This window comes from Lampetra fluviatilis, chromosome 23 (assembly GCF_964198595.1).
Source record: "Lampetra fluviatilis chromosome 23, kcLamFluv1.1, whole genome shotgun sequence".
Lineage (NCBI taxonomy): Eukaryota > Metazoa > Chordata > Hyperoartia > Petromyzontiformes > Petromyzontidae > Lampetra > Lampetra fluviatilis.
Genome location: NC_136297.1, coordinates 6,157,577 through 6,184,003, shown reverse-complemented (window position 1 = coordinate 6,184,003; position 26,427 = coordinate 6,157,577). Strand labels below are relative to the sequence as shown.

Sequence of the window (26,427 nt, the reverse complement as noted above, 5' to 3'; positions counted from 1 at the left end):
ACAAACACATTCCTGCGGAGGGAGCTGGTAGGAACGTTGGGTTGCTCGGTCAATGGCCAGGGTCAACGGCGGCGTGGTGTATTCCGCAAATATGCCCGACTGTGAGGGCGGGCACAAGCCGGCGTGAGTAGGTTAAACGTTGAGTTTTATAAGGGCACCACGGGGTGACCAGCCTCACCCCACTCAGCCCCACCCCTCCCACCCCCCACCCAGCCCCACCCTCCCCACCCAGCCCCTCCCCACCCAGCCCCACCCAGCCCCTTCCACCCTCCCCTCCCCACCCAGCCCCTCCCCACCCAGCCCCATCCCTCCCTCCCACCCCCACCCTCCCCACCCTCCCCACCCAGCCCCTCCTCACCCATCTCACCCAGCCCCTCCCCACCCTCCCCTCCCCACCCAGCCCCGCCCTCCCCACCCAGCCCCTCCCCACCCAGCCCCTCCCCACCCTCCCCTCCCCACCCAGCCCCACCCTCCTCACTCAGCCCCTCCCCACCCTCCCTCCCTCCCCACCCAGCCCCTCCCTGCACGACGGACACGATAATCCCCTGTGGGCTGGTGTAACCAGGAGGTTCCTACCAGTATCAACAACTATACCTATCCGGCTTCTCTACGTTATGTTGGGGGTGGGGCATTGCCCGAAACGTCGCCTATTATCGATGTGTTTTTTGTCCTACTGCATTGGTCAAGTATTGCTGACACTGCCCCGATTGTGTTGATTTGTTATTTTGCGTGTGCACCACTGCCAACGCAGCAGCAGCAGCAGCATCGCCAAAAAATGTGTTCTGCTCGATCAATTATGGAGATTTAAAACTTACTTGAATATAGACAGACCCATTAGGCTCATATCGCACACGCTGTGCATTCAATTCTTTCAACTTGGAACGAGCCGCACCACGCTACTCGCTCGCCCTCCTCGCAGAGAGTGGGGACGACTCAAAGGCCCCAGGAGGACGAAATCAATATATTAAGGTGTTATTGACCAATTAAACTAAAACTGAACAATTTTTTTTATTTTACCAGGTAAGGTCCACTGAGCCATACGGCTCTTTTTCAGAAGCGACAAGGCCACAAACGAAGTGGCTTACCGCGTGGAAATGCATTTCAGCCAAACACTCTAAACGCACATTGATTCTAAATGTGGAGGGAACAACGTGGAGGACCCGGAGAAAAATTTCCGCGACCACGGGGAGAGAGAGAGAGAGAGACACCGCACACTCCAAATATACAGCAGCAGGCGTCCGGGTCTGGATCGAACTCTCCGCCTCCTGCATAGCAGGCGAGGTGGTTAACAATCTTGCCACCGTGCCGCCCAATAAATGAGTGTTTGCGTGACAGGAGTAAACCGGAGCACCCGGACAAGACCGACGCGTGTTAAAGGGGCCACACTCGATCCCGTCCACGTTGCACAGCTGGAGTCAACGCTTGCTGCGCCGTCCTCTCCGCGGCAAGGCCAACGTACGCGCGCGCGGGTGGGTGGGAGGGTGGGCGGGTGAGTGGGAGGGTGTGTGGGTGGGTGGGCGGGTGGGTGGATGGGTGGGCGGGTGGGTCGGTGGGTGGGTGGGTGGGCGGGTGGGTGGGAGGGTGGGTCGGCGGGTGCGTTGGTGGGTCGTTGAGTGGGCGGGCGGGCGGGTGGTTCGGTGGGTGGGTTGGTGGGTCTGTGGGTGGGTGGGCGGGTGGGCGGATGGGTGGGTCGGTGGGTGGGTTGGTGGGTCGGTGGGTGGGCAGGCGGGCGGGTTGGGCGGGTGGATGAGTGGGTGCCCCTTCTCACCTGGGCGTTGAGAGCAGAATCTCGGGCGCGCGGTACCAGCGCGTGGCGACGCATTCGGTGAGCGCCGGGTCGCCCCTCACTCCTCCTCCTCCTCCTCCGACGCCACTGCCGGCGCAGCCCTCCATGGCGAGCGGTCCGACGGAGCGAGCGAGCCCAAAGTCGCACACCTTCACCACGCACTCGCTGTTCAGCAGCACGTTCGACGGCTGCGGAGGAGACACGGCACCGGCGAGTTACGCTTGAAGCGGCGCGCCTCCGTGACCCAACGGGACGGCTTGAGAAAGCGGATTCATCTTCTTGGTTCTTTCGGTAAAAGTCACGTAGAAGGGAAATAATAAAATAATAATAATAAAACATAATAAAATAATTCTCACGACGTTTCGGCCACAACGCAAGCAGCCGTCCTCAGGTGAAGAACAGGTCTGCTTCCCTTCTGCGTGACTTTACGGAAAGAACCAAGAAGATGATTCCCTGCATTCACGAAAGCTTTAAATCGAAATTTAAAGCGGATTCTCTTCGCGTACGGCGTTGAGGGAGCGCGGGAAGGAAGAAAAACGGCTGACTGCCCACCCGCACGCACGCACGCACGCCCGCACGCACGCCCGCACGCACGCACGCTCACTCACCTATTCACCCACTACCTTGTTTTTGTCAAGACGCTCTTCCCCCCCCTCCAACCCAGCTTAAAAAGACACTCCAAGCCTGGGGTGTGACATTCAGACTCTGTCTTCTCGACAGACCTGTTCTTCACCTGAGGACGGCTGCTTGCGTTGTGGCCGAAACGTCGTGAGAATTATTTTATTATGTTTTATTTTTATTATTTTATTACTTCCCTTCTACGTGACTTTACCGAAAGAACCAAGAAGATGAAGACACCCACTACCTGTTCACTTTGCGTGCCAACGTGCCCGCACACCTGCTGACCCGTTCACTTGCTCACCCACTCGCATACCAACCCACTCACCCACCTCCTCACGCACTCGCTCACCCACACAAAGATCTCCCCGTATAGCCTTGAATAGACTGTTGGGGAAAGTACCATAAGCGAACACCTGTGAAGGCCGGCACGGCACACGAGAGTGGGCAGCACCACGCCCGACCGCCTTTGTCTCCCCAATGGCGATGTTTACACACCGCACCAGGTACTCATTTGAGGCTGAGTCGAACTAGCGGAGGCCCAGGACCGGTTCAGATATTCGTCACTTGGTGTTAGCCGTGAGCGGGGATCGAACTGCCGTCACTAGGTTCGTAGTTCGGCGCGCTAACCGCTACACACTAGCGCTCTGCCACAAAGACGAAGAAAATCCCCTATATAGCCTCAAACAGATTCTAGATTTGAAGCTTTCGTGACTGCAAGGATTCATATTGTTAGGTTTTTTTTCCTAACAGCGTGCTTCAGCCGCACCGAACCTCACAAAAATAATATTCAGGGCCTACCTTGGCTCCTCCCACCCTCAACCAGTATATATACAAATACTGTGTTCTTGGAATTTCTCTCACTTGATACTGCTATCGTGCTGTGACGGTTCCACCTGAAGACGGAAGCTTGTGTTGCCTCCGAAACGTCGTGATTTTTAATTTTTAATTTTATTTTTATTTTACTTTTATTAATGTAAATTTTTTACCTACGTGACTTTACCGAAAAAAACCTAAGAATATCAAACAGACTTTTCAGGGCAAGCGTGCACGCACAACGGCAAAGACGGCGGCAACAACAAGAGCAGCCACCCCGGCTCCGGTTCAACGGCGGGCCATGTCGCCGTGACTCCCGTGCCAGGCTAGGTGCGCCACGAGACCTTGTGGTCGCGGTGGATGACGTTGCCGGAGTGGATGTACTTGGTTGCCTTGAGCAGCTGGTACATGATATAGCGCTTGTGGATGTCCTTGAGGATTCGCCCCTTCCTGATCACGGCGTGCAGGTCCGTGTCTGCAATGACACGCGGATGGGAAGCACGAATGAATGAATTGATTAATGCAGGGGTGTCCAAACTTTTTGCAAAGAGGGCCACGTTTGATAAAGTGAAGATGCCCGGGGGCCAATAGATCCTTTTGACATTGTTTTAACCACAAAAGTTACGTGGAAATACACACACTGTTATAAAAAAAAATTCATTGTCACAATTACCTTTATTTTTCAAATGACAATGTAACCAAATATAAGCCACTCAGGCAGACGGGAACAACTCTAAAAACGCAATTCTGCCTTTCATTCAGTCAGATAACATTGAACAAACCGCATAGAATACCTTACATTTCCATGAGTTTTATGATGTATTTATTCTGACAGAGCTGGCGAGCCATAACTAACACGTTATAAGACCGAAGCTGCGGGCCGTATGAAATCTGCCCGCGGGCCGTAATTGGCCCGCGGGCCGGACTTTGGACATGCCTGGATTAATGCAAGGCTTGCGGAGTGTCACGAGGGACTAACCCATGAGCTCACAGTTGACGAGGCTGGTTGTCATCACCAGCGAAACGTCATGCGCGAATTGTAAATGTTGTCGGTTTATTCTCCAACACACCGGTATGCTCAACTAGTAACTAATTGGCACGTTTTGTTTATGTGACAACCCTTACTAATTGGCTGTGGCGGGTTTAACGACACATTTACGTGATCCAACCCAAAAAAAACTTTTTTATGGATAATATTGCTCGTGAAAGCCTACCTGTTAAACTTAAAAAAAATATTCAAGCGAATTTACGAACAGACAGACAGAACGGGTGGATGGGAATAAATGAAAGGGCATTGAATGCAAAGGAATTGACAATCTGATAGATGATGGTAGGGAAAGCAGGATAACTGAAGGATGCACAGACGAACGCAAAGGAATGAAAGGAAATTGAAAGTGGTGGAATTGACAATCCGACGGATGATGGTCGGGAATGAATAAAGGAGAATTGTAGGATGCACAGATGAATTAAAGGGAATGGAAAGGAAGTTCAATGCAGGGGAAATGTCAATCTGACCGATGATGGTAGGGAATGAATGCACCTGACCGATGGCCGCATCACCTGAACTGGCAACGTAGTTACTAGGCCACTGGAATGATTGCATGGGAAGGAGTGCGTGGGAAATAATCATTTAATCTCACATTTCTCCGGATTGCACGAAGCTCCCAGAAAGTGAGACGCACACACTGCACCTTGCGCCCCTGGGTATCTACAAAGTTCTACAAATCGGGCTGAGCTTGTGAGATCCATCAAGATTGGTCACAGTCCGGGAGATTCAATCTCAGGCACGACAGTGTAGTTGTGTACAAGTGGTAGGACGAGGAGTAGTCTGGGGGAGAGGCAATGTAAAGGTCAGCGCACTGCGCCGCACACCTGGTGCGTGATCCAGGTTCCTGCTTACGGCCGAGGATCAGTGATGAGAATTTGAACTGACCCTGGTCTTCCCCAAGGCCGAATCGGCATTAAATAACCTGGAGCGGCGTGTAAAAGTTCAGCTCTGGGGAGACAAAGGCAGCCGTGCTCGGAGCGAGTTGCAACTTCGTTGTGCTCGTGGGAGTACACATGCAGCGTCTGTGCGATCCCAGCTTGAATACCGCCCTTGGCTAACATCAGCGGCAAACATCTGAACCGGTGATGAGTTCGACTCGGCCTCAAATCAGCTCGTGGTCGTGGTGTGTGAATGTTGTGGGCTGGGACGGCCTTCATATTAGAGAGCTCGCAAGCAGCACTTGGCCCAAGAGTCTGTGTAGGCTACACCAGGGGGCAGGGGCGGTGGGGAGCTTTGTCTTTGTCATTGTGGCAGGAGGAGGTTGTGGGGTCACGAGGAACGAACCCATGAACTCGAAGATGAGGTAGATGTCACGGTCGTTGTCCGCGCGGATGATGTTCTTGAGCTTCACGATGTTGGGGTGGTCAAACTCCTGGTGACAGGGAGGCCGAGGAAAGTCATCGATTGGCAATCTTAGAGTTGAAGAATCATAATTAATTCACCAAAAATTCGTACCTTGTAAGAAAGGCAATTGTTCAAAATGTCACCTATTATAACTAATAAGTGTTTTATTTTTATTAGTATTAATTGTGCTTGTGCATCAGCATAACCTAAACATATATATATCTTATTGGTTCTTTCGGTAAAGTCACGTAGAAGGGAAGTGAGAATTATATTATTATTATATTATTATATAATAATATAATATTATATTATTTTATTATATTGTTATATTATTTTTTTATATTATTTTATTATGTTTTATTTTTATTATTTTATTACTTTTCTTCTACGTGACTTTACCGAAAGAACCAAGAAGTCGAAATATATATAACTAATTAATTGGTCGTTCAAAACCGAAGTTCAAATGGGTGCAGAGCAGTGCTCAGCTCTGGTGGAAGAAATGAGCCAGTGGTGGACATTCCACATTCTCATGAGAAAGACCAATAAGATGACCACTGTTGGCTTTGGATGGATGATGGTGCTGATAATAATGATGATGATGATATGATGAGCATATCAATGATGATTAAGATGAAACTGATCATCACAATGATGAAGTGATGATTACCATGATAACAGGGATGATGATAGTTACGATGAAATAAACACTTTATATTAGCTCACCTTTAAAAACATCACTTCTCGAAATGTTCTCTGTATAGAAAAATAAACCCACACACGCGCGCACGTGCACGCATGATTAAAAACATACGCAACATACATTGTACACACGCCACCTTACAGATACGCACATCTCTAAACACTCATACCACCATACTTTATCCATTACAAATTGACCAAAAATATTCTCAAATCTCATTTTGTGTTCAGGTTTCAAATGTGAGTTACTGGTTATTTGTGAACTTTCTCATAAATTCTGAAAGAAATATTTCATGCGGTCGCTGGTAGGGTGGAGTATGAATGTCTATAAGTCACAGCTGTAGCGAGGGGTAGACTGGATGTTGTATGCCGAGCCAGAGAAACCCGGCTGCAAATTAAAGCCTGCAGATTTGACCTTTGATCAATTGTAAAACTTTAGCTTTTGGTAACGCAGTCGCCAGTAATCGAGTTTTCAATATTCATGCCACAGATAATCAATGATGGGGGAAACTGAGTGTTAGGAAAATTGAGTGACAAATAATTGCATTTCAGATTACTGAGTATTGAGAAATCAAATGTTTAAAAATCGAGTTTTCGATACCGAATTGCAAACATTTGAGCCTCAGATTATTCAGCAGCAGAATAAATGTCAGATGTCTGAGCTCATTATTCAAGTTGGAATAGGACTTTCGGCAAGTCATGTAATTCAGTTTTGCAAAATCGAGTCTCTCATAATGGTTTTTTGATAAGTGAGTTGGAGATCGTCGGATAACCAAATTACAGATGAGCAAGTTAGAGACAATCAGGTTACAAATGGGAGAGTTGAAGAGAAATGGAATTGAGGCTCTTTGGGTTTCCATTAATCCAGCTACATATTCTTAGGTTTTTTCGGTAAAGTCACCAGGTAGGTAAAAAATTTAAATTAATAAAAGTAAAATAAAAATAAAACAAAAATCACGACGTTTCGGAGGCAACACAAGCTTCCGTCTTCAGGTGGAACCGTCACAGCACGATAGCTGTATCAAGTGAGATAAAATCCCAAGAAAACAGTCCTTGTATATATACTGGTTGAGGGTGGGAGGAGCCAAGGTAGGCCCTGAATTTTTTTTTTACTTTTATTAATTTTAATTTTTTACCTACGTGACTTTACCGAAAAAACCTAAGAATGTGAATCCTTGCAGTCACGAAAACTTCAAATCTAGAATCCAGCTGCAGGTGCGAGGTGGATTCCCAGTCAAAATGGAACGTGGGGTCAACGTTGGGTCAACGTTGCAGGTTCACTGAGTTGTGGCATCGCAATAGCGCGAGAGGCGGCGGTGGCTTGTGGAAGCCTTCATCCAGCAGCGGATTGCCCCTGGCTGGCCACGCTGATGCTGTGCCGCTGATTCGGCTTGCCTGTGCGTCCGTACGGTTGCGGAATGCGTCGAAAATTTTCTTGATGGCGACCACTTCCTCTGTCGTGCGGTCGATGGCCTTCCACACAATCCCATAGGCCTACACGCACACAGACATCACACACACACACAACGTTATACACACCTCCATGCATTTATATTTATACAGGCGACACAAAACACACGACTCTTTCCATAACCCTTCCACCCAATCCCATAGGCCGACACTCAGAAACGTGAAGGCAAAGACAAAGATTCCACGCATAGCCTTAACAGGCGTTTGTGGCAAGTGTTGTTAGTGAGCACCTTTCAAGGCAACACGGCACACGAGGGAGTGGATGGCCATCCCACGCCCGGCCGCCTTTGTCTCCCCACCACACCAGGAACTAATTTGTGACTGAGGCAACCTTGGGGAGGCTCAGCACCGGGTTCAGATAATCGTCACTGGTGTTGGCCGCGAGCAGAAACATAACTCACGTCGCTGGGTGCGCAGTGGTCAGTGTGCTAACCACTGCGCCACCGCTCCCCATATTTTTACTCAAAAACAAAGATCCCCCTTAGAGCCTTAACAGACTTTTGGTGCACACCAGAGGTCGCAAACGGGTTTTGATTCCTTATCCGTACCCGTACCCGGCCGCACCAGGGTCGCAATTGGGTACCCGTACCCGGCCGGGTACAGGTAGCCGTTCCCTTACCCGTACCCGTACCCTACCCGAAATGAGTGACAAACGGTTACTCACCAGTGACTCACGGCCTACCCGTACCCGTACCCGGCCGCACCAGGGTCGCAAACGGGTACCCGTACCCGCACCCGGCCGGGTACGGGTAGCCGGGTATCGGGTAGGGTACGGGTATCGGGTACCCGGTTGCGACCTCTGGTGCACACACACACCACTCTTACCCTAACCCTTCAGCAACAACCGATACGCACACGGTAATCATCTCCACGTGTACATGACAATCAGCTAATCTGCATTGTGTGTGTACAATTACCCAGGCCCTTAAAACCATTTCAACAAATGAGAAGTAATTTGGGAATCTATGGTGGCCGTTTACGCAAATGACGTCTAACTACGCGGGGGAGACGCGACCTTCACAGCTGATAATTCGGCTTATCGACCGTTCAAGTGTCTCAATATGATTTTGTTTAGCCAAGCTGGGAAAAGTCATCAAGTCACCGGGACTAGGATTGCGAGGGTGACCTTTACGCATCGAAATGACATAAGCCAAACAAACAAAATAAAGCCACGAGGCAAGGAAGCAAACGTAAATCTGGACAACAACCGCGGCACGAGAGGCAATGAAAATACGGTATTGCAGGAACACAAATCGATGCCAAATACATTCCGTGTGACGCAAATCGGCTCGGGTAGATGAACCCTTTTGACTTGTCACACCACAATTACAAATTAAGTCACGGACACAACAAACAGGTATAGAGGGTGACTATTGCTCTTAGCATGCAATGAGAATAATTTATACTGGAGGAATCCGATGAGCTACAAAGCTCTTTTTAAATCCTTTATATTAAGTTCACTTGCTTGCTTGCGCGCTTACGACCGTGCAAATCTTTCGGTCGTTTTTTAACCCACTTCCCGTGATCCAATCGAGCTGACATTTTGCACACAGACTCGTTGTGCGTGACAATTTATTTTCGTGAATTTTTTTTTTCAAAAAAAATTACACTTTGAGAAAAAAAAAATTTATATTTAATTACCAATTGCTTAATGGTGGCAGGCAATCATCTGACCCATAGGTGGCAGCCATCTCAAGCCAGAGGACGAGAGGACTCTAGCCGCCACGCATATAAAGGATTTATAGTGAAAAACTTTGTTTTTACGGGTTAATTTTTTTAAATCCTTTATATTAAGTTCACTTGCTTGCTTGCTTGCGCGCTTACGACCGTGCAAATTTTTCGGTCGTTTTTTAACCCACTTCCCGTGATCCAATCGTGCTGACATTTTGCACACAGACTCGTTGTGCGTGACAATTTCTTTCCAAAATTTAACACTTTTTAGGAAAAAAAATAATTTCATATTTAATTTAAAATACCAATGTGATAAAAATGAAACTCTTACTCAAGAAAAACAGAAATGAATAATAAAATAAAACCGATGCCACGCATATAAAGGATTTATAGTGAAAATCTTTGTTTTTACGGGTTATTTAATTAATATGTCCAGTCGGGGCGAGTAAGATCGTTACAACAACAAACAAAACAAAGACACGATCATTGTGCGATCAGACAACGGCATGCGACTCACGTGCAAATTTCACCTTAAATTGACGCTGAGAATCTACGGTTTTGCACCGAATCGTGCCATTGAGATGGGAGAGTAAAAACACCAATGATTTCGATTTAAAGTTTTCGTGACTGCAGGGATTCATCTTCTTGGTTCTTTCGGTAGAGTCACGTAGAATGGAAATAATAAAATAATAAAAATAAAACATAATAAAAACGTCGTGAGAATTATTCTATTATGTTTTATTTTTATTATTTTATTATTTCCATTCTTCGTGACTATACCGAAAGAACCAAGAAGATGAACACCAATGATGGATTTGAAGCGAAGAAATCCCCGGTGTTTTGTGCACTCGTTCACAGGGAGCGAATGAGCACCACGTGATGTTTTGGGGGTCACGTGTTCGTTGGCAGGCAAAGGTGCAGCCCTGCAATTGCCTCCACTCGAGCCAGCTCTCGAGGGTATTTGGTCTACTCTTTCACGTTCACTAGGCATATCCGAAGAGGTGGGTGGACCCTTGGGATAGTGGTGGGGGTGGGGGGGTGCAAGGGGAGGGAGTCGTTCAATTTTAATGGGATTCCCCGTAGTGGGTATCGTTGTACATGCACACAAAGACAAAGAACCCCCGTATAGCCTTAACATACTTTTGGGGAAAGTGCTGTTAGCGAGCGTGGCCAGCACCACGCCTCGCTGTTTTTGTCTCCCAAGTGGCGATGTTTACACATTGCACCAGGTACTAAGTCGACTTACACACACACACTATACATAAACACGCGACATTGTGTACATACACACAGAACAACATTACCATAACCTCCCCATATACTACATTACTGTATTGTGCTTGCACATGCATCAAAACAAACAATAACCATCAACCGCATCATCAGTATCATCACCAGGCCAATGCACACACATCCTTCATACATAAAAAACAGACACAATGTATGCATGTTCAACTTATTTCGCACAATACTTAGCCAACTCTGCCACAGTCGTGAGACTGTGGCCATGCAAGCCAAACCATGGGCCAATACAGGAAACCCACACATCCACATTGAGGTACGCAGAGGCCCACACAGATACAAAGAGACTCACAGAGACTCATAGAGACCCATAGAGGCCCTTAGGGATATATTGAAGACAAGCCACAGTTGAGCAATTGTGGCCACGAAACGCAAACTATGATCTGCGCCCAATGAACAGAGGGACAGCGACATGAACACTGTCGATGCTGAAGCCCTCTCATCGTGGCTAGCAGCAGCAGACCTCAACTGTGGCGTGGAGATCTTGAATCACATTTCTGCCACGCACAAGAATAGAAAAATCACTTTTACCAGTGGCAAAATATAGTAATAGGTTTTTACCCTTTCAACTGGTACAAAAACTGACACTGAAAATCATTATCATTATCAGAGTTGTTTCTTTTTGTTTGCATTTTGACTGCTTGTGTTGTGGTTATTGCAAACATGATGCCTTGTATAAAGGTGTCAGTTTTTGTACCAGTTGAAAGGGTAAAAACCTATTATTATTAAAACTACTACTCAAGTAAAACAATTGTTTACGAGGTAAGGCCCACTGAACTTATAGCTCTTTTTCAGAAGCGACCTGGTCACAAATGATAGCTCAACGAAGTGGCTTGTCGTATGGAAATTTATAGCAGCCAAATACTCCGAACTCGTGATGTTGATTATAAATGTGGAGTACAAAACCAGAGGACCCGGATAGAAATCCACGCAACCACCGAGAGAACAAATTCTAAACATACAGCAGCAGACATCAGGGTCAGGATCGAACCCATGACCTCATGTATACCAGGCGAGGGAGATAACATCTCACCAACGTGGTGCCCACACATACTTACACGCATATCACGATCTATCGATGGATAGATTGACGTTATTTTGTAGAACTTTGAGTTCTCCTTGTGAAGGGCGACCCGAGTCATAGATTTGCAATGAACTACACCAATGTGTTAATAATCTGCAATGGAAGCTTATCGTATGGAGCCAAATGTAAAACAACACCATTAGGAAATTGCACACAATACTGTACACTCAAACGTCTGTCCATGCGCACGTAAACATACGTACACAGAGACAAAGATACCCCGTGCAGCCTTCACGGATTGTCGGGGCAAGTGCTGATAACGAGTAGCTCCGATGAAGGAGACACGGCACACGAGGGGGTGGTGTGGTCAACACCGTCCGGGCGGCCTTTTTCTCTCCACTACTGACTCATTTAAGGGTTGTGCTGACCTAGTGGAGTCCCAGGCCGGGAATCGAACCTAGAACTCCGGGTTAGAAACGTAGTGCGCTAACCACTGACCCACCGCTCCACCCATCCACACACACCACTACCCACCCACCACCGTACCCCCAAATGATTTGGTGGCACTGCATTGGCAATGGTGGACAAGTTGATATTGTAATAGGCGACGTTTCGGGCTATGGTCCTTTGTCATAATACATACATAGAGCGGCCAGAGAGAGATAGAGTAGATAAGAGTTGGATACTGCAGTATACACTGCGGGACTGCACTAAACATCAAAGAAATACCACAATACACATCACCAACACATTCCTGCTGCGGAGGGAGCTAGTAGGAACGTTGGGTTGCTCGGTCAATGGCCAGGGTCAACGGCGGCGTGGTGTATTCCGCAAATATGGCCGACTGTGAGGGCGGGCACAAGCCGGCGTGAGTAGGTTAAACGTTGAGGTTTATAAGGGCACCACGGGGTGACCAGCACCTCCCCACCCAGCCCCACCCCTCCCACCCCCCACCCAGCCCCACCGTTCCCACCCAGCGCCTCCCCACCCTCCCCTCCCCACCCAGCCCCTCCCCACCCAGCCCCTCCCCTCCCCACCCAGCCCCACCCCTCCCACCCCCCACCCAGCCCCACCGTTCCCACCCAGCGCCTCCCCACCCTCCCCTCCCCACCCAGCCCCTCCCCACCCAGCCCCTCCCCACCCAGCCCCACCCTTCCCACCCCCCCACCCAACCCCTCCCCACCCAGCCCCTCCCCACCCTCCCCTCCTCACCCAGCCCCTCCCTGCACGACGGACGGACACAATAATCCCCTGTGGGCTGGTGTAACCAGGAGGTTCCTACCAGTATAACACGTGCCTATAACGCACGTGTACCATGCGTCTGAATGTACGGACAAGATAAAGGCGCAGCCCTGCAATAGCTCGCTCTCACGTGCCACTGCTGGCGGAAGGGCTTCCACTAGAGGGAGCTCTAGAGGAGGTTTAACTTTTCCATACGTCCTCGAAAGAGTTGTAAGTTACCCACATTTTAGACCTATTGACGTCTGAGTGCAGGTGGCGGTGTGGGGTGGGAATTTAGAGAGAGAGAGCGAAATAAACTTGCCCTTCTTCTTGGTTCTTTCGGTAAAGTCACGTAGAAGGAAAATAATAAAATAACAAAAATAAAACAATAAAATAATTCTCACGACGTTTCGGCCACAACGCAAGCAGCCGTCTTCAGGTGGAGAACAGGTCTGTCGAGAAGGCAGAGTCTCCACCTGAAGACGGCTGCTTGCGTTGTGGCCGAAACGTCGTGAGAATTATTTTATTATATTTTATTTTTGTTATTTTATTATTTTCCTTCTACGTGACTTTACCGAAAGAACCAAGAAGATGAATCCCTGCAGTCACGAAAGCTTTAAATCGAAACTTGCCCTTGCCTCTAAGCTGCCACGCCCGGAGATCGAACCGGCTCGCCTACTCAATTGCAAGTCAAGCTCGACAACCATTACATCAGAGCAGCAGCAGCAGCAACCTTATTGCCTATTGCGTGTGTATACATGTGTGTGCTTATATATATTAATGCGCGCGTATATTGTACAATATTTACGGTACGTGTCTGTGTGTGTGTAAAGTCAGCTGTGTGCAGTTTCACGTCTCCCGAGTGTAACAGAGGGTCTCTGGCTCCATTAGGTTCAGAGCGAAACTTCCGTGTCGCCGACTCAAAAATGTTTACTCCGTTGCCAGGTAAACAGAAGCGCTGTTCACGTATCCCCCCACCATCATCATCACCACCACCACCACCGCAAACCCCCCACACCCCAACCCGCACCAGCCACGGATACGGGCATCGCTTGCAATGCCCTCTCTCTCTCTGTCTCCTGTAGACTTGACATAGGGAACACGAGGAGGGCAAAAGCTGCTACAGCTGCCGCTGCTGCTGCTGCTGGTCAATGAAACCCGTCTCTCTGCCCCTCTCTCTCTCTCGATCTCTGTGTGTGCCCTCTCTGTCTCTCTGTCTGAATGTCAAAAACCGGTCCACGGTTTGGTGGTTTTGAACGCAGTTGCCAATCGGTGGTAATTGTGCACGCCCAAAAAGTTCCGCGTGGAATAATTACACTGGGTCAACACACTTTTTCTGGCATAAGGTATTCCAACGGCTTTAAGGTAATGTTGAGGTGCTGATTCCAAATCTGGCATCAGTTTTTGTCTATCACATCAGGTTTTTGAGATATCAAATATTGCATTTTCAATAAAAACTGCAGAAGAAAAATATTAAATCAATTTGGATATCTACGTAAAATGATATTATAAACATACTATCCTAAAAATACAGCACCATATTTTAACACTAAAGCAGTCACTGACTCGCAACAACTTGCAATCATAAGTGACAGAGTTAATTTCGGGTAAAATCAATGAAAATGGGGTAAGCCGATAGCATAAAAATGAGATGTGATAGAGCAAATCTGAGATCAGATTTGGAATCAGCACCCTGAAATTAGTCTAAAACAGCTGCAAAAGTCCAGGCCAGAATTGTTTGTTGTTGTTGACCAGTGTAACAATGGGATGTGTGAAAAAAAGGTCGTGTGGTTTGTTTTATATTCTTTGGGGTTTTTCGGTAAAGTCACATAGATGGGTTCAGGAGGAGGACGACCGCTTGTGTTGTGATCGAAACGTCGTAGTTTTTTTTTCTTTCTTTTCTTTGAACCTATCTACGTGAATTTATCGACAGCTTAGACGGTGTCAGCTAACCCCAGCCCATGTTATCCGATGCAAGTGTTTCGCATTCTAATTATGATCTTCGTAAACCTTTGACGATCGTATCATCATAATCGTCCACGATCAATCCATGCCGCCGCTAAATCTCGCGGTCTCGTGGATGATGTCATCGTTCCATCTCAATATCTGTGTGAAGAATAGTAGTTTAAAAAGACATTAACATTAATGTGCTATGAAGAATTGTATTTTTTTTCCCCCACGAAACGTCGCCAATTTTTGTTCCCTTTTAAGGCCACGCACAAGTGGTGTTATTGACGGGCTTGTGTGGTGGTTTTCTGTTGTTGTCGTCGTTGTTGTTTATTAATTGTGCACCGCTGTTAGCGCAGCAGCCTCGCAAAATAATGTTTTTTTTTACAAAAAATTGAACGGTTACACCAGGTCCTCGCGACCCTACCGCCACCAGCACCACACTCCCTATATACTACTCCCCATTCAAATTAACTCCTTCCACGCTGCCCGATGATTGTTAAATACGTCCCATGCGACGGATTAAGCAATTGACGCCATGTGTGTCGCGTTGAATACGTGTACATGGACGCGTACACACACACACACACGGGACACGTACAAACACAAATACAAAGCTAAATATCCCCCGTATAGCCCAAACATTATTTTGGGGCAAGTAAACACGTCGAATGCTTTGCGTGCGACGTCTTTAACAATCATCCGGCGCGTGCGGCGTGCAACGAGTTTCATTTAAATGAGAAGGGGTACATTGGTCTACGCTGACAGACGCAGCGTGGTGGTCGTGGGGGGTTTGCGATGAATGAAGTCTGGAAGACCCCGAGTACTTACTGACTGAGCTTGCATGGTGGGGGGAGATAAAACAAATGTGCACACTACAAAATGAGAAGCGGACTCGGAGACACGCTTTTTTGCCAAAGAATACCGCGTCAACCCGTACGGATTAGCCCCTATTCTTGTCCGGGGAAATTGAGTTTTTAGGTCCATATGGCGTCCAGCCGTTGCAATACGGGCAACACTTTTGTTTTGTGTGTGTCTATTTGTGTTGTGTTTCTGCCTTGCGATGGGACTTTGGAGGATGAAGGTTTGAGATTTATCAAGGGGCACGGGGTGACCACTACGCAGAGGTGGGACAAAGTCATTGTTATGCAAGTCCAAGTCGAGTCGCAAGTCATCAAATTCATGACTCGAGTCCACACCTCTGCCACTACGGTCTGAATTGGTCTGTAATAAGGTATGGCACTGATAAGGGGTTGACAGGTATGCCAAAGCCATTCACAGCGACCACCAGGATATGTTTTTTTTTCCCACAGCTCGTTGTATATGGCAGCGACATTATATGGCCACGTGCTATAAAGAAGGTACAATGCCCAAAACGTCACAAATTATACATTTGTTCCCCTTATAAGGGCACACGCGCGCACACACAGGGGTTTTAACAGAAAGTGTTGAGCTGATTTTATTGTTATTTTTTTAAATGTTATCGCAGTAATCAAATATATATCCATCCACTGACCAATTCTTGCTGGCATCATCACGTCCTTTGGTTTTGGTCGTTCGTGCTTTCGCGAGCCTGACTCTGCTCTGCTGATGAGGCTAAATGATCAAAATCGGTCCAAAGTCTTAGTGTTGAATACAAATAATGCTGCAGGGTTGCCGAATGTTATTGGGTTGAGGATAGGGTCCTGTAGGTTTCTTCATGCACTTTCAGATACAGCAATTAGATCAGCTCAAGTGATCTCGCTCAGCAGTGGATAGATCAAGGTTGACGATGGTTAGGTGTTTTTATAAAGTATCACGGTCATAATTGTTCATATCTTCATCATTATTACGTCATCACCACGATGAAAAATGTTTGCATGACCATTGTAAGCATAATCATGATTATCTATCATTATTAACACCGGCAAAAGCATCGCCATCATACGGATCACCATTATCAACAGCAAAAGCATCATCATCATCAAAAGCAGCATCAGTCAGCAGCAGTATCATCATCTGCAGCAGCGGGGGTAGAGGTCACCCACATTACAATCATCATTATCATTATCAAGGCAACTTAATCATTATCATCATTACCATCTGTAATTTTAAATGTATCACCGCCGTTGTGTAAAGTAAAGCCCACACAGACCTACTCTTTGGTTCTTTCGGTAAAGTCACGTATAAAAAGAAAATAATAAATTAAATACTAGCATACGACGTTTCGATTGCAACACAAGCAATCATCATCAGGTATAAATGAAATAGAAACACAAATCTAGTATTACATTATGTATTACATTACATTTCTAAGTATACTAGATTTGTGTTTCTATTTCATTTATACCTTATGATGATTGCTTGTGTTGCAAATCTAGTATACTTAGAAATGTAATGTAATACATTAATACATTACATTTCTAAGTACTGTATACTAGATTTGTGTTTCTATTTCATTTATACCTGATGATGATTGCTTGTGTTGCAATCGAAACGTCGTATGCTAGTATTGAATTTATTACTTTCATTTTATACGTGACTTTACCGAAAGAACCAAAGAGTAATGCCTGCAGTCACGAAAGCTCCAAATGAAGTTCCCACACACAGACCGCCACAAATCACGCTGCACACACACAGTGACATCTCATCGCAGTGGCTCCCCGTGTTGTTTGCATCTGTCACAAGATCGCCCGTGCAAAATTAATATCATCACAGTGGGCTGTCAGCCGGTACTGTGAAAAAATACTGAATGAGTTACCCACACGCTCACTCTCCACATCACACTGACCACAACTCACGTACACACCAGCAACCACACTTACCACGCCACACGACCTCACACTCACCATAAAAACCTTAGCACCGCACACACGCACCGCAAATCACGCTGCGTCGCCTCTCCATACACACCAATCACAGACACCACAGCAATCACCCCACGTACAGATACTACAACATACTCCCACATCGCACTCACTCCACAAAGACAATCACTCATCACAATACAAATCAACAATTACATACACACCACACTCACCGGCACCGCACCGCACCAGGTACTCATTTGAGGCTGAGTCGACCTAGGGGGTGCCCAGCACCTGTTCAGATAATCGTCACCGGTGTCGGTGGCCGTCCGCGAGCGCGATTGGAACTCGGGACGCCAGGTTCGCAGCGCAGCGCGCTAATCACTGCGCCACCGCTCCCCCCACACACACACACGCCACTCACACCACTCACTCACCCCTTTGCCGAGTCTCTTGCGGATCGCGTATCTCTGCAGAACTCCCTGGTCGAGGTCCCCGCTCATCCCGCCAGCGGTTGGGACGCGGCACCAACAGCGGGGGCAGCTGAAGGCAGGGAGCACGGACATTCACATCCAGCACAGCTCCTACAGGCTGCAGAACCACAGCTACTACCACAACTACTACAGGTGGTAGAACCACAGCTACTACAGGCTGCAGAACCACTGCTACTATAGGTAGCAGAACCACAGCTCCTACCACAGCTACTACAGGCTGTAGAACCACAGCTCCTACAGGCTGTAGAACCACAGCTACTATAGGAAGTAGAACCACAGCTACTATAGGCTGTAGAACCACAGCTACTACAGGCTGTAGAACCACAGCTCCTACAGGCTGCAGAACCACAGCTACTATAGGAAGTAGAACCACAGCTACTACAGGCTGTAGAAGCACAGCTCCTACCACAGCTACTATAGGCAGTAGAACCACAGCTACTACAGGCAGCAGAACCACAGCTCCTACCACAGCTACTACAGGCTGCAGAACCACAGCTACTACAGGCAGCAGAACCACAGCTCCTACCACAGCTACTATAGGCAGTAGAACCACAGCTACTATAGGCTGTAGAACCACAGCTCCTACCACAGCTACTATAGGCAGTAGAACCACAGCTCTTACCACAGCTACTACAGGCTGCAGAACCACAGCTACTACCACAGCTACTACAGGCTGCAGAACCACAGCTACTACAGGAGGTAGAACCACAGCTACTACAGGTGGTAGAACCACAGCTACTACAGGAGGTAGAACCACAGCTACTACAGGTGGTAGAACCACAGCTACTACAGGAGGTAGAACCACAGCTACTACAGGTGGTAGAACCACAGCTACTACAGGTGGTAGAACCACAGCTACTACAGGTGGTAGAACCACAGCTACTACAGGTGGTAGAACCACAGCTACTACAGGCGGTAGAACCACAGCTACTACAGGTGGTAGAACCACAGCTACTACAGGTAGTAGAACCACAGCTACTACAGGTGGTAGAACCACAGCTACTACAGGAGGTAGAACCACAGCTACTACAGGTGGTAGAACCACAGCTACTACAGGAGGTAGAACCACAGCTACTACAGGAGGTAGAACCACAGCTACTACAGGTGGTAGAACCACAGCTACTACAGGAGGTAGAACCACAGCTACTACAGGTGGTAGAACCACAGCTACTACAGGTAGTAGAACCACAGCTACTACAGGTAGCAGAACCACAGCTACTACAGGTAGCAGAACCACAGCTACTACAGGTAGCAGAACCACAGCTACTACAGGTGGTAGAACCACAGCTACTACAGGTGGTAGAACCACAGCTACTACAGGTGGTAGAACCACAGCTACTACAGGTGGTAGAACCACAGCTACTACAGGTGGTAGAACCACAGCTACTACAGGTAGTAGAACCACAGCTACTACAGGTAGTAGAACCACAGCTACTACAGGCGGTAGAACCACAGCTACTACAGGTGGTAGAACCACAGCTACTACAGGCGGTAGAACCACAGCTACTACAGGTGGTAGAACCACAGCTACTACAGGTAGTAGAACCACAGCTACTACAGGTGGTAGAACCACAGCTACTACAGGTAGTAGAACCACAGCTACTACAGGTGGTAAAACCACAGCTACTACAGGAGGTAGAACCACAGCTACTACAGGAGGTAGAACCACAGCTACTACAGGTAGTAGAACCACAGCTACTACAGGAGGTAGAACCACAGCTACTACAGGAGGTAGAACCACAGCTACTACAGGTGGTAGAACCACAGCTACTACAGGTAGTAGAACCACAGCTACTACAGGAGGTAGAACCACAGCTACTACAGGAGGTAGAACCACAGCTACTACAGGTGGCAGAACCACAGCTACTACAGGTGGTAGAACCACAGCTACTACAGGAGGTAGAACCACAGCTACTACAGGTGGTAGAACCACAGCTACTACAGGAGGTAGAACCACAGCTACTACAGGTGGTAGAACCACAGCTACTACAGGTGGTAGAACCACAGCTACTACAGGTGGTAGAACTACAGCTACTACAGGAGGTAGAACCACAGCTACTACAGGTAGTAGAACCACAGCTACTACAGGAGGTAGAACCACAGCTACTACAGGTGGTAGAACCACAGCTACTACAGGTGGTAGAACCACAGCTACTACAGGTGGTAGAACCACAGCTACTACAGATGGTAGAACCACAGCTACTACAGGTGGTAGAACCACAGCTACTACAGGAGGTAGAACCACAGCTACTACAGGTGGTAGAACCACAGCTACTACAGGTAGTAGAACCACAGCTACTACAGGTGGTAGAACCACAGCTACTACAGGTGGTAGAACCACAGCTGCTACAGGTGGTAGAACCACAGCTGCTACAGGTGGTAGAACCACAGCTACTACAGGTGGTAGAACCACAGCTACTACAGGTGGTAGAACCACAGCTACTACAGGTGGTAGAACCACAGCTACTACAGGTGGTAGAACCACAGCTACTACAGGTGGTAGAACCACAGCTACTACAGGTGGTAGAACCAAAGCTACTACAGGTGGTAGAACTACAGCTACTACAGGTGGTAGAACCACAGCTACTACAGGTGGTAGAACCACAGTTACTACAGGTGGTAGAACCACAGCTACTAGAGGAGGTAGAACCACAGCTACTAGAGGAGGTAGAACCACAGCTACTACAGGTGGTAGAACCACAGCTACTACAGGTGGTAGAACCACAGCTACTACAGGTGGTAGAACCACAGCTACTACAGGCGGTAGAACCACAGCTACTACAGGTGGTAGAACCACAGCTACTACAGGTGGTAGAACCACAGCTACTAGAGGAGGTAGAACCACAGCTACTAGAGGAGGTAGAACCACAGCTACTACAGGTAGTAGAACCACAGCTACTACAGGCGGTAGAACCACAGCTACTACAGGTGGTAGAACCACAGCTACTACAGGTGGTAGAACCACAGCTACTACAGGTGGTAGAACCACAGCTACTACAGGTGGTAGAACCACAGCTACTACAGGTGGTAGAACCACAGCTACTACAGGTGGTAGAACCACAGCTACTACAGGTAGTAGAACCACAGCTACTACAGGTAGTAGAACCACAGCTACTACAGGAGGTAGAACCACAGCTACTACAGGTAGTAGAACCACAGCTACTACAGGTAGTAGAACCACAGCTACTACAGGAGGTAGAACCACAGCTACTACAGGCGGTAGAACCACAGCTACTACAGGTAGTAGAACCACAGCTACTACAGGTGGTAGAACCACAGCTACTACAGGTAGTAGAACCACAGCTACTACAGGAGGTAGAACCACAGCTACTACAGGTGGTAGAACCACAGCTACTACAGGAGGTAGAACCACAGCTACTACAGGTGGTAGAACCACAGCTCCTACAGGCGGTAGAACCACAGCTACTACAGGTGGTAGAACCACAGCTCCTACAGGCGGTAGAACCACAGCTACTACAGGTGGTAGAACCACAGCTACTACAGGAGGTAGAACCACAGCTACTACAGGAGGTAGAACCACAGCTACTACAGGAGGTAGAACCACAGCTACTACAGGTGGTAGAACCACAGCTCCTACAGGTGGTAGAACCACAGCTACTACAGGTGGTAGAACCACAGCTACTACAGGTGGTAGAACCACAGCTACTACAGGAGGTAGAACCACAGCTACTACAGGTGGTAGAACCACAGCTACTACAGGTAGTAGAACCACAGCTACTACAGGTGGTAGAACCACAGCTACTACAGGAGGTAGAACCACAGCTACTACAGGTGGTACAACCACAGCTACTACAGGTGGTAGAACCACAGCTACTACAGGTGGTAGAACCACAGCTTCTAATATTCACAGAATCCACATGTGCTACAGGCAGCAAGCACACGTGTTGTTGGCAACAGCACCATCCCGGCAGTCTCACCTTACTATGAGTGGTGTGTAGTTGTGTCTGTGTGTGTGTCTGCGTGGCTGGAGGAGGCTTTGTGTGTGAATGTGTGGTATGGATATGAGACTACCTGTGTGTGTATGGGGATGTCAGTGTGTGTGTGTGTGGTGATGGGAATGTGTGTCTGTGTGTGTATGGTGATGGGTACGTGATGGTGTTTGTCTGCGTGATGTGTCTCTGATTGCGTGTCTGTGTGCATGGCTATGTGACTGCGTGTGTGTATGTATGGGGATGAGACTGTGCGTGTGTGTATGTGTGTGTTAGGTGCTCGCTAACAGCACTTGTCCTAAGAATCTGTAAATAAAAAGGTTATACGGGAGATATTTACCTTTGTACGGATATAAGCCTAAACCTGTACGTTTATGAACGTGTGTGTGTGTAAATGATTGTCTTGTTGTGTGTTGTTGTTGTTGTTGTGTGCTTGCATGAGTATGACACAACATGTGAATGAACGTGTGTGTGTGTACATGTTTGTCTTGTTGTGTGTGTTGTTGTTGTTGTTGTGTGCTTGCATGAGTATGACACAACACGTGAATGAACGTGTGTGTGTGTGTGTAAATGATTGTCTTGTTGTGTGTTGTTGTTGTTGTTGTGTGCTTGCATGAGTATGACACAACACGTGAATGAACGTGTGTGTGTGTAAATGATTGTCTTGTTGTGTGTTGTTGTTGCTCTGCTGTTGTTGTTGTGTGCTTGTATGAATATGACACAACATGTAAGTGAACGTGTGTGTGTGTGTGTAAATGATTGTCTTGTTGTGTGTTGTTGTTGTTGTGTGCTTGCATGAGTATAACACAACACGTGAATGAACGTGTGTGTGTGTAAATGATTGTCTTGTTGTGTGTTGTTGTTGTTGTTGTGTGCTTGCATGAGTATGACACAACACGTGAATGAACGTGTGTGTGTGTGAATGATTGTCTTGTTGTGTGTTGTTGTTGTTGTGTGCTTGCATGAGTATAACACAACACGTGAATGAACGTGTGTGTGTGTGTGTGAATGATTGTCTTGTTGTGTGTTGTGTGTTGTTGTTGTGTGCTTGCATGAGTATGACACAACATGTGAATGAACGTGTGTGTGTGTGTAAATTATTGTCTTGTTGTGTGTTGTTGTTGTGTGCTTGCATGAGTATGACACAACATGTGAATGAACGTGTGTGTGTGTAAATGTTAGTCTTGTTGTGTGTTGTTGTGTGCTTGCATGAGTATAACACAACACGTGAATGAACGTGTGTGTGTAGATGATTGTCTTGTTGTGTGTTGTTGTTGTTGTTGTGTGCTTGCATGAGTATGACACAACACGTGAATGAACGTGTGTGTGTGTGTAAATTATTGTCTTGTTGTGTGTTGTTGTTGTGTGCTTGCATGAGTATGACACAACATGTGAATGAACGTGTGTGTGTGTAAATGTTAGTCTTGTTGTGTGTTGTTGTGTGCTTGCATGAGTATAACACAACACGTGAATGAACGTGTGTGTGTAGATGATTGTCTTGTTGTGTGTTGTTGTTGTTGTTGTGTGCTTGCATGAGTATGACACAACACGTGAATGAACGTGTGTGTGTGTGTAAATTATTGTCTTGTTGTGTGTTGTTGTTGTGTGCTTGCATGAGTATGACACAACATGTGAATGAACGTGTGTGTGTGTAAATGTTAGTCTTGTTGTGTGTTGTTGTGTGCTTGCATGAGTATAACACAACACGTGAATGAACGTGTGTGTGTAGATGATTGTCTTGTTGTGTGTTGTTGTTGTGTGTTGTTGTTGTTGCTGCTGCTGCTGCTGCTGTTGTGTGCTTGCATGAGTATGACACAACATGTGAGTGTGTGTCTCTGTGTGTGTGTGTATCACGGGACTGCCGTGCCTCGATGTACGCGCAGTATCACAACCGTGCAGTGCATCGTTGCTACTCACGTCTGTGTACTCCCGCACGTGCGCGCGCGTGCACGGATATCACAGCGCGCGCGTGCATCGAGGCGCGCGTGCGCGTGGATGCGCGTGCGTCGTGAGTGGAGCGTGCACGCGCTCCTCGTCGTCCTCCTCGTGCGCGACGTGTCGGTGCATGCGCGCACACACGTGCTATTCCTCGACGTGCACGCACCAGCGTACGTATCTCGGGGTGCGTGCGTGCGTGTGTGCTATGGTGTGTGTGTGTGCTATGGTGTGTGTGTGTGTGTGCTATGGTGCGTGCGTGTTATGGTGCGTGTGTGTGTGTGCGTGTGCGTGCTATGGTGTGTGTGTGTGTGTGTGCTATGGTGTGTGTGTGCTATGGTGCGTGCGTGTTATGGTGCGTGTGTGTGTGTGCTGTATGTCTAACACGTGCACGTGATGCACGTGTGCGTGTGTGTTAGTGAGTGCGTGTGTGTGTGTGTGCTGCCTGCTGCTATGTGTCTAATACGTGCACGTGTGCGTGTGTGTGCTATGGTGCGTGTGTGTTAGGGAGTGCGTGTGTGTGTGTGTGCTGCCTGCTGCTATGTGTCTAATACGTGCACGTGTGCGTGTGTGTACTATGGTGCGTGTGTGTCTAGCACGTGTGTGTGTGTGTGTTCGGGTGCGTGTGTGTGGGTGCGTGCTGCTTGCTGCTATGTGTCTAACACGTGCACGTGATGCACGTGTGCGTGTGTGTGTTATGGTGCGTGCGTGTGTGTGTGTGTGCTGATCTGCTGCTATGTGTCTAACACGTGCTACACGTGTGCGTGTGTGTGCTATGGTGCGTGCGTGTGTGCTGCTCTGCTGCTATGTGTCTAACACGTGCACGTGATGCACGTGTGCGTGTGTGCTGCTCTGGTGCGTGCGTGCGTACGCATGGCGCTGTGTGTGTGTAGATGCGAGCGTGCGCCTGCCTGTGTGGTGGTGGTGGTGCACTCAAGCGGCATATGAGTGCGTGCGACTGGCTCCGATGACAACACGATACATGTGCGTGTGTGTGTGCACGTACGGCGTTCAGTATGTGTGTGTGTGTGCGCGTGTGTTTTCTACGAGTCTTCGTGAGTATGTGGGTGCTTCTCTTGTGTACGTCTCGTATGTGTGTGTGTGTCCAAGTGTGTGTGTGTCTGTGTGTGTGTTTGTCTACGGCAGTCTCTTTTGACAAAAGCAGCCTCAACTCAGCCCGGTCACACACACGGTGGGATGGGGATGGGGGTGGTGGTGGTGGTGGAGGAAGAGACGGGGGTGGTGGTGGTGGTGGGTGGGGGGGTGAGCGAGGGGTGTGTGGAGGTTGGGGTGGGTGTTGGTGTGACAGAGTGTGTGTGTGTGTCTTTGTGTGTGCTTCTGTTATGTCTATGGTGCGATGTGTGTCTATATTGTGCGCGTGTCTTTGTGTCTCTGTGTCAATATCTCTGTGCGCGCGTCTGTGTTTACCTTTGTAAGACCTTTATTCTCAATAGGGTCCTCTGACCTGAATGAACAATAAAGAACCATCCCCCTGAACATCCCACCCCCTCGTTCGCCGTGTCGCCCTTCATAGGTAGGTGCTCGCTGACCAGCACTTGCCCCCAAAAGTCAGCGAAGGCTGTACGGGGGATCTTTGCCTTTGTTGCGAGGCTCTGCGAGGAGCGGTGGCGCAGCGGTTAGCGCCGGTGACGAATTTACTGAACCGGTCCTGGGCCTCCCCCTGGGGCGACTCAGCCCAAAATGAGTTTCCTGGTGCGGTGGGGGAGACAAAGGCGGTCGGGCGTGGTGCCTTCATAGGTGCTCGCTAACAGCACTTGCCCCTACAGTCTGTTAGAGGCTATACGGGGGTGGGGGGGGATCTTTGTCTGTGTGTGTCTGTATCCATGGACATGTGTCTCAAGTAACGTGGTATGTTCTTACACACACGTGTGTGTATGCATCTATACCCATGTGAATGATTACGTCTTTGTAGGCACGGTGTCTGTGTGTTTGTGCACGCGTGATTGTGTACCTGTGTGTGTGTGTGTTTGTGTGTGTGAAGAGTGTAAGTGATTGATGTTGAGTGTTTTGTGTGGTGCGTATGTGTGTGTGTATTGTGAATGCGTGTGTGGTGTGTATGTGTGTGTGTGTATTGTGAATGCGTGTGTGTATGTGTGTACGTGTATTGTGAATGCGTGTGTGTGTGTGTATGCGTGTGTGTGTGTATGTGTGTGTGTGGTGTGTATGTGTGTGTGTATTGTGAATGCGTGTGTGTGTGTGTATGCGTGTGTGTGTGTATGTGTGTGTGGTGTGTGTGTGTATTGTGAATGCGTGTGTGTGTGTATGTGTGTGTATGTGTGTACGTGTATTGTGAAT

At 48.0% G+C, this 26,427-nt stretch overlaps 1 protein-coding gene across 2 annotated transcripts in view; it reads right to left on the bottom strand.

Annotated features, from left to right (window-relative positions):
* LOC144940650 (extracellular signal-regulated kinase 2-like) overlaps positions 1–24,684 on the bottom strand; it is a 45,176-nt gene extending 20,492 nt beyond the window's left edge. The window contains exons 1-7 of one of the 2 annotated variants that reach the window (XM_078866925.1): positions 24,094–24,684; positions 18,170–18,275; positions 7,707–7,805; positions 6,336–6,365; positions 5,553–5,640; positions 3,565–3,695; positions 1,769–1,974 (exon numbers count right to left, since the gene is read on the bottom strand). In XM_078866925.1, coding sequence (XP_078723051.1) covers positions 1,769–1,974; positions 3,565–3,695; positions 5,553–5,640; positions 6,336–6,365; positions 7,707–7,805; positions 18,170–18,235 — 620 coding nt within the window. In that variant the 5' untranslated portion in view covers positions 18,236–18,275; positions 24,094–24,684. Of the gene's footprint in view, positions 1–1,768; positions 1,975–3,564; positions 3,696–5,552; positions 5,641–6,335; positions 6,366–7,706; positions 7,806–18,169; positions 18,353–24,093 lie in introns of those variants that run through there. The other variant, XM_078866924.1, reaches the window with a different exon arrangement.
* Between the last annotated feature and the right edge of the window lie 1,743 nt (positions 24,685–26,427).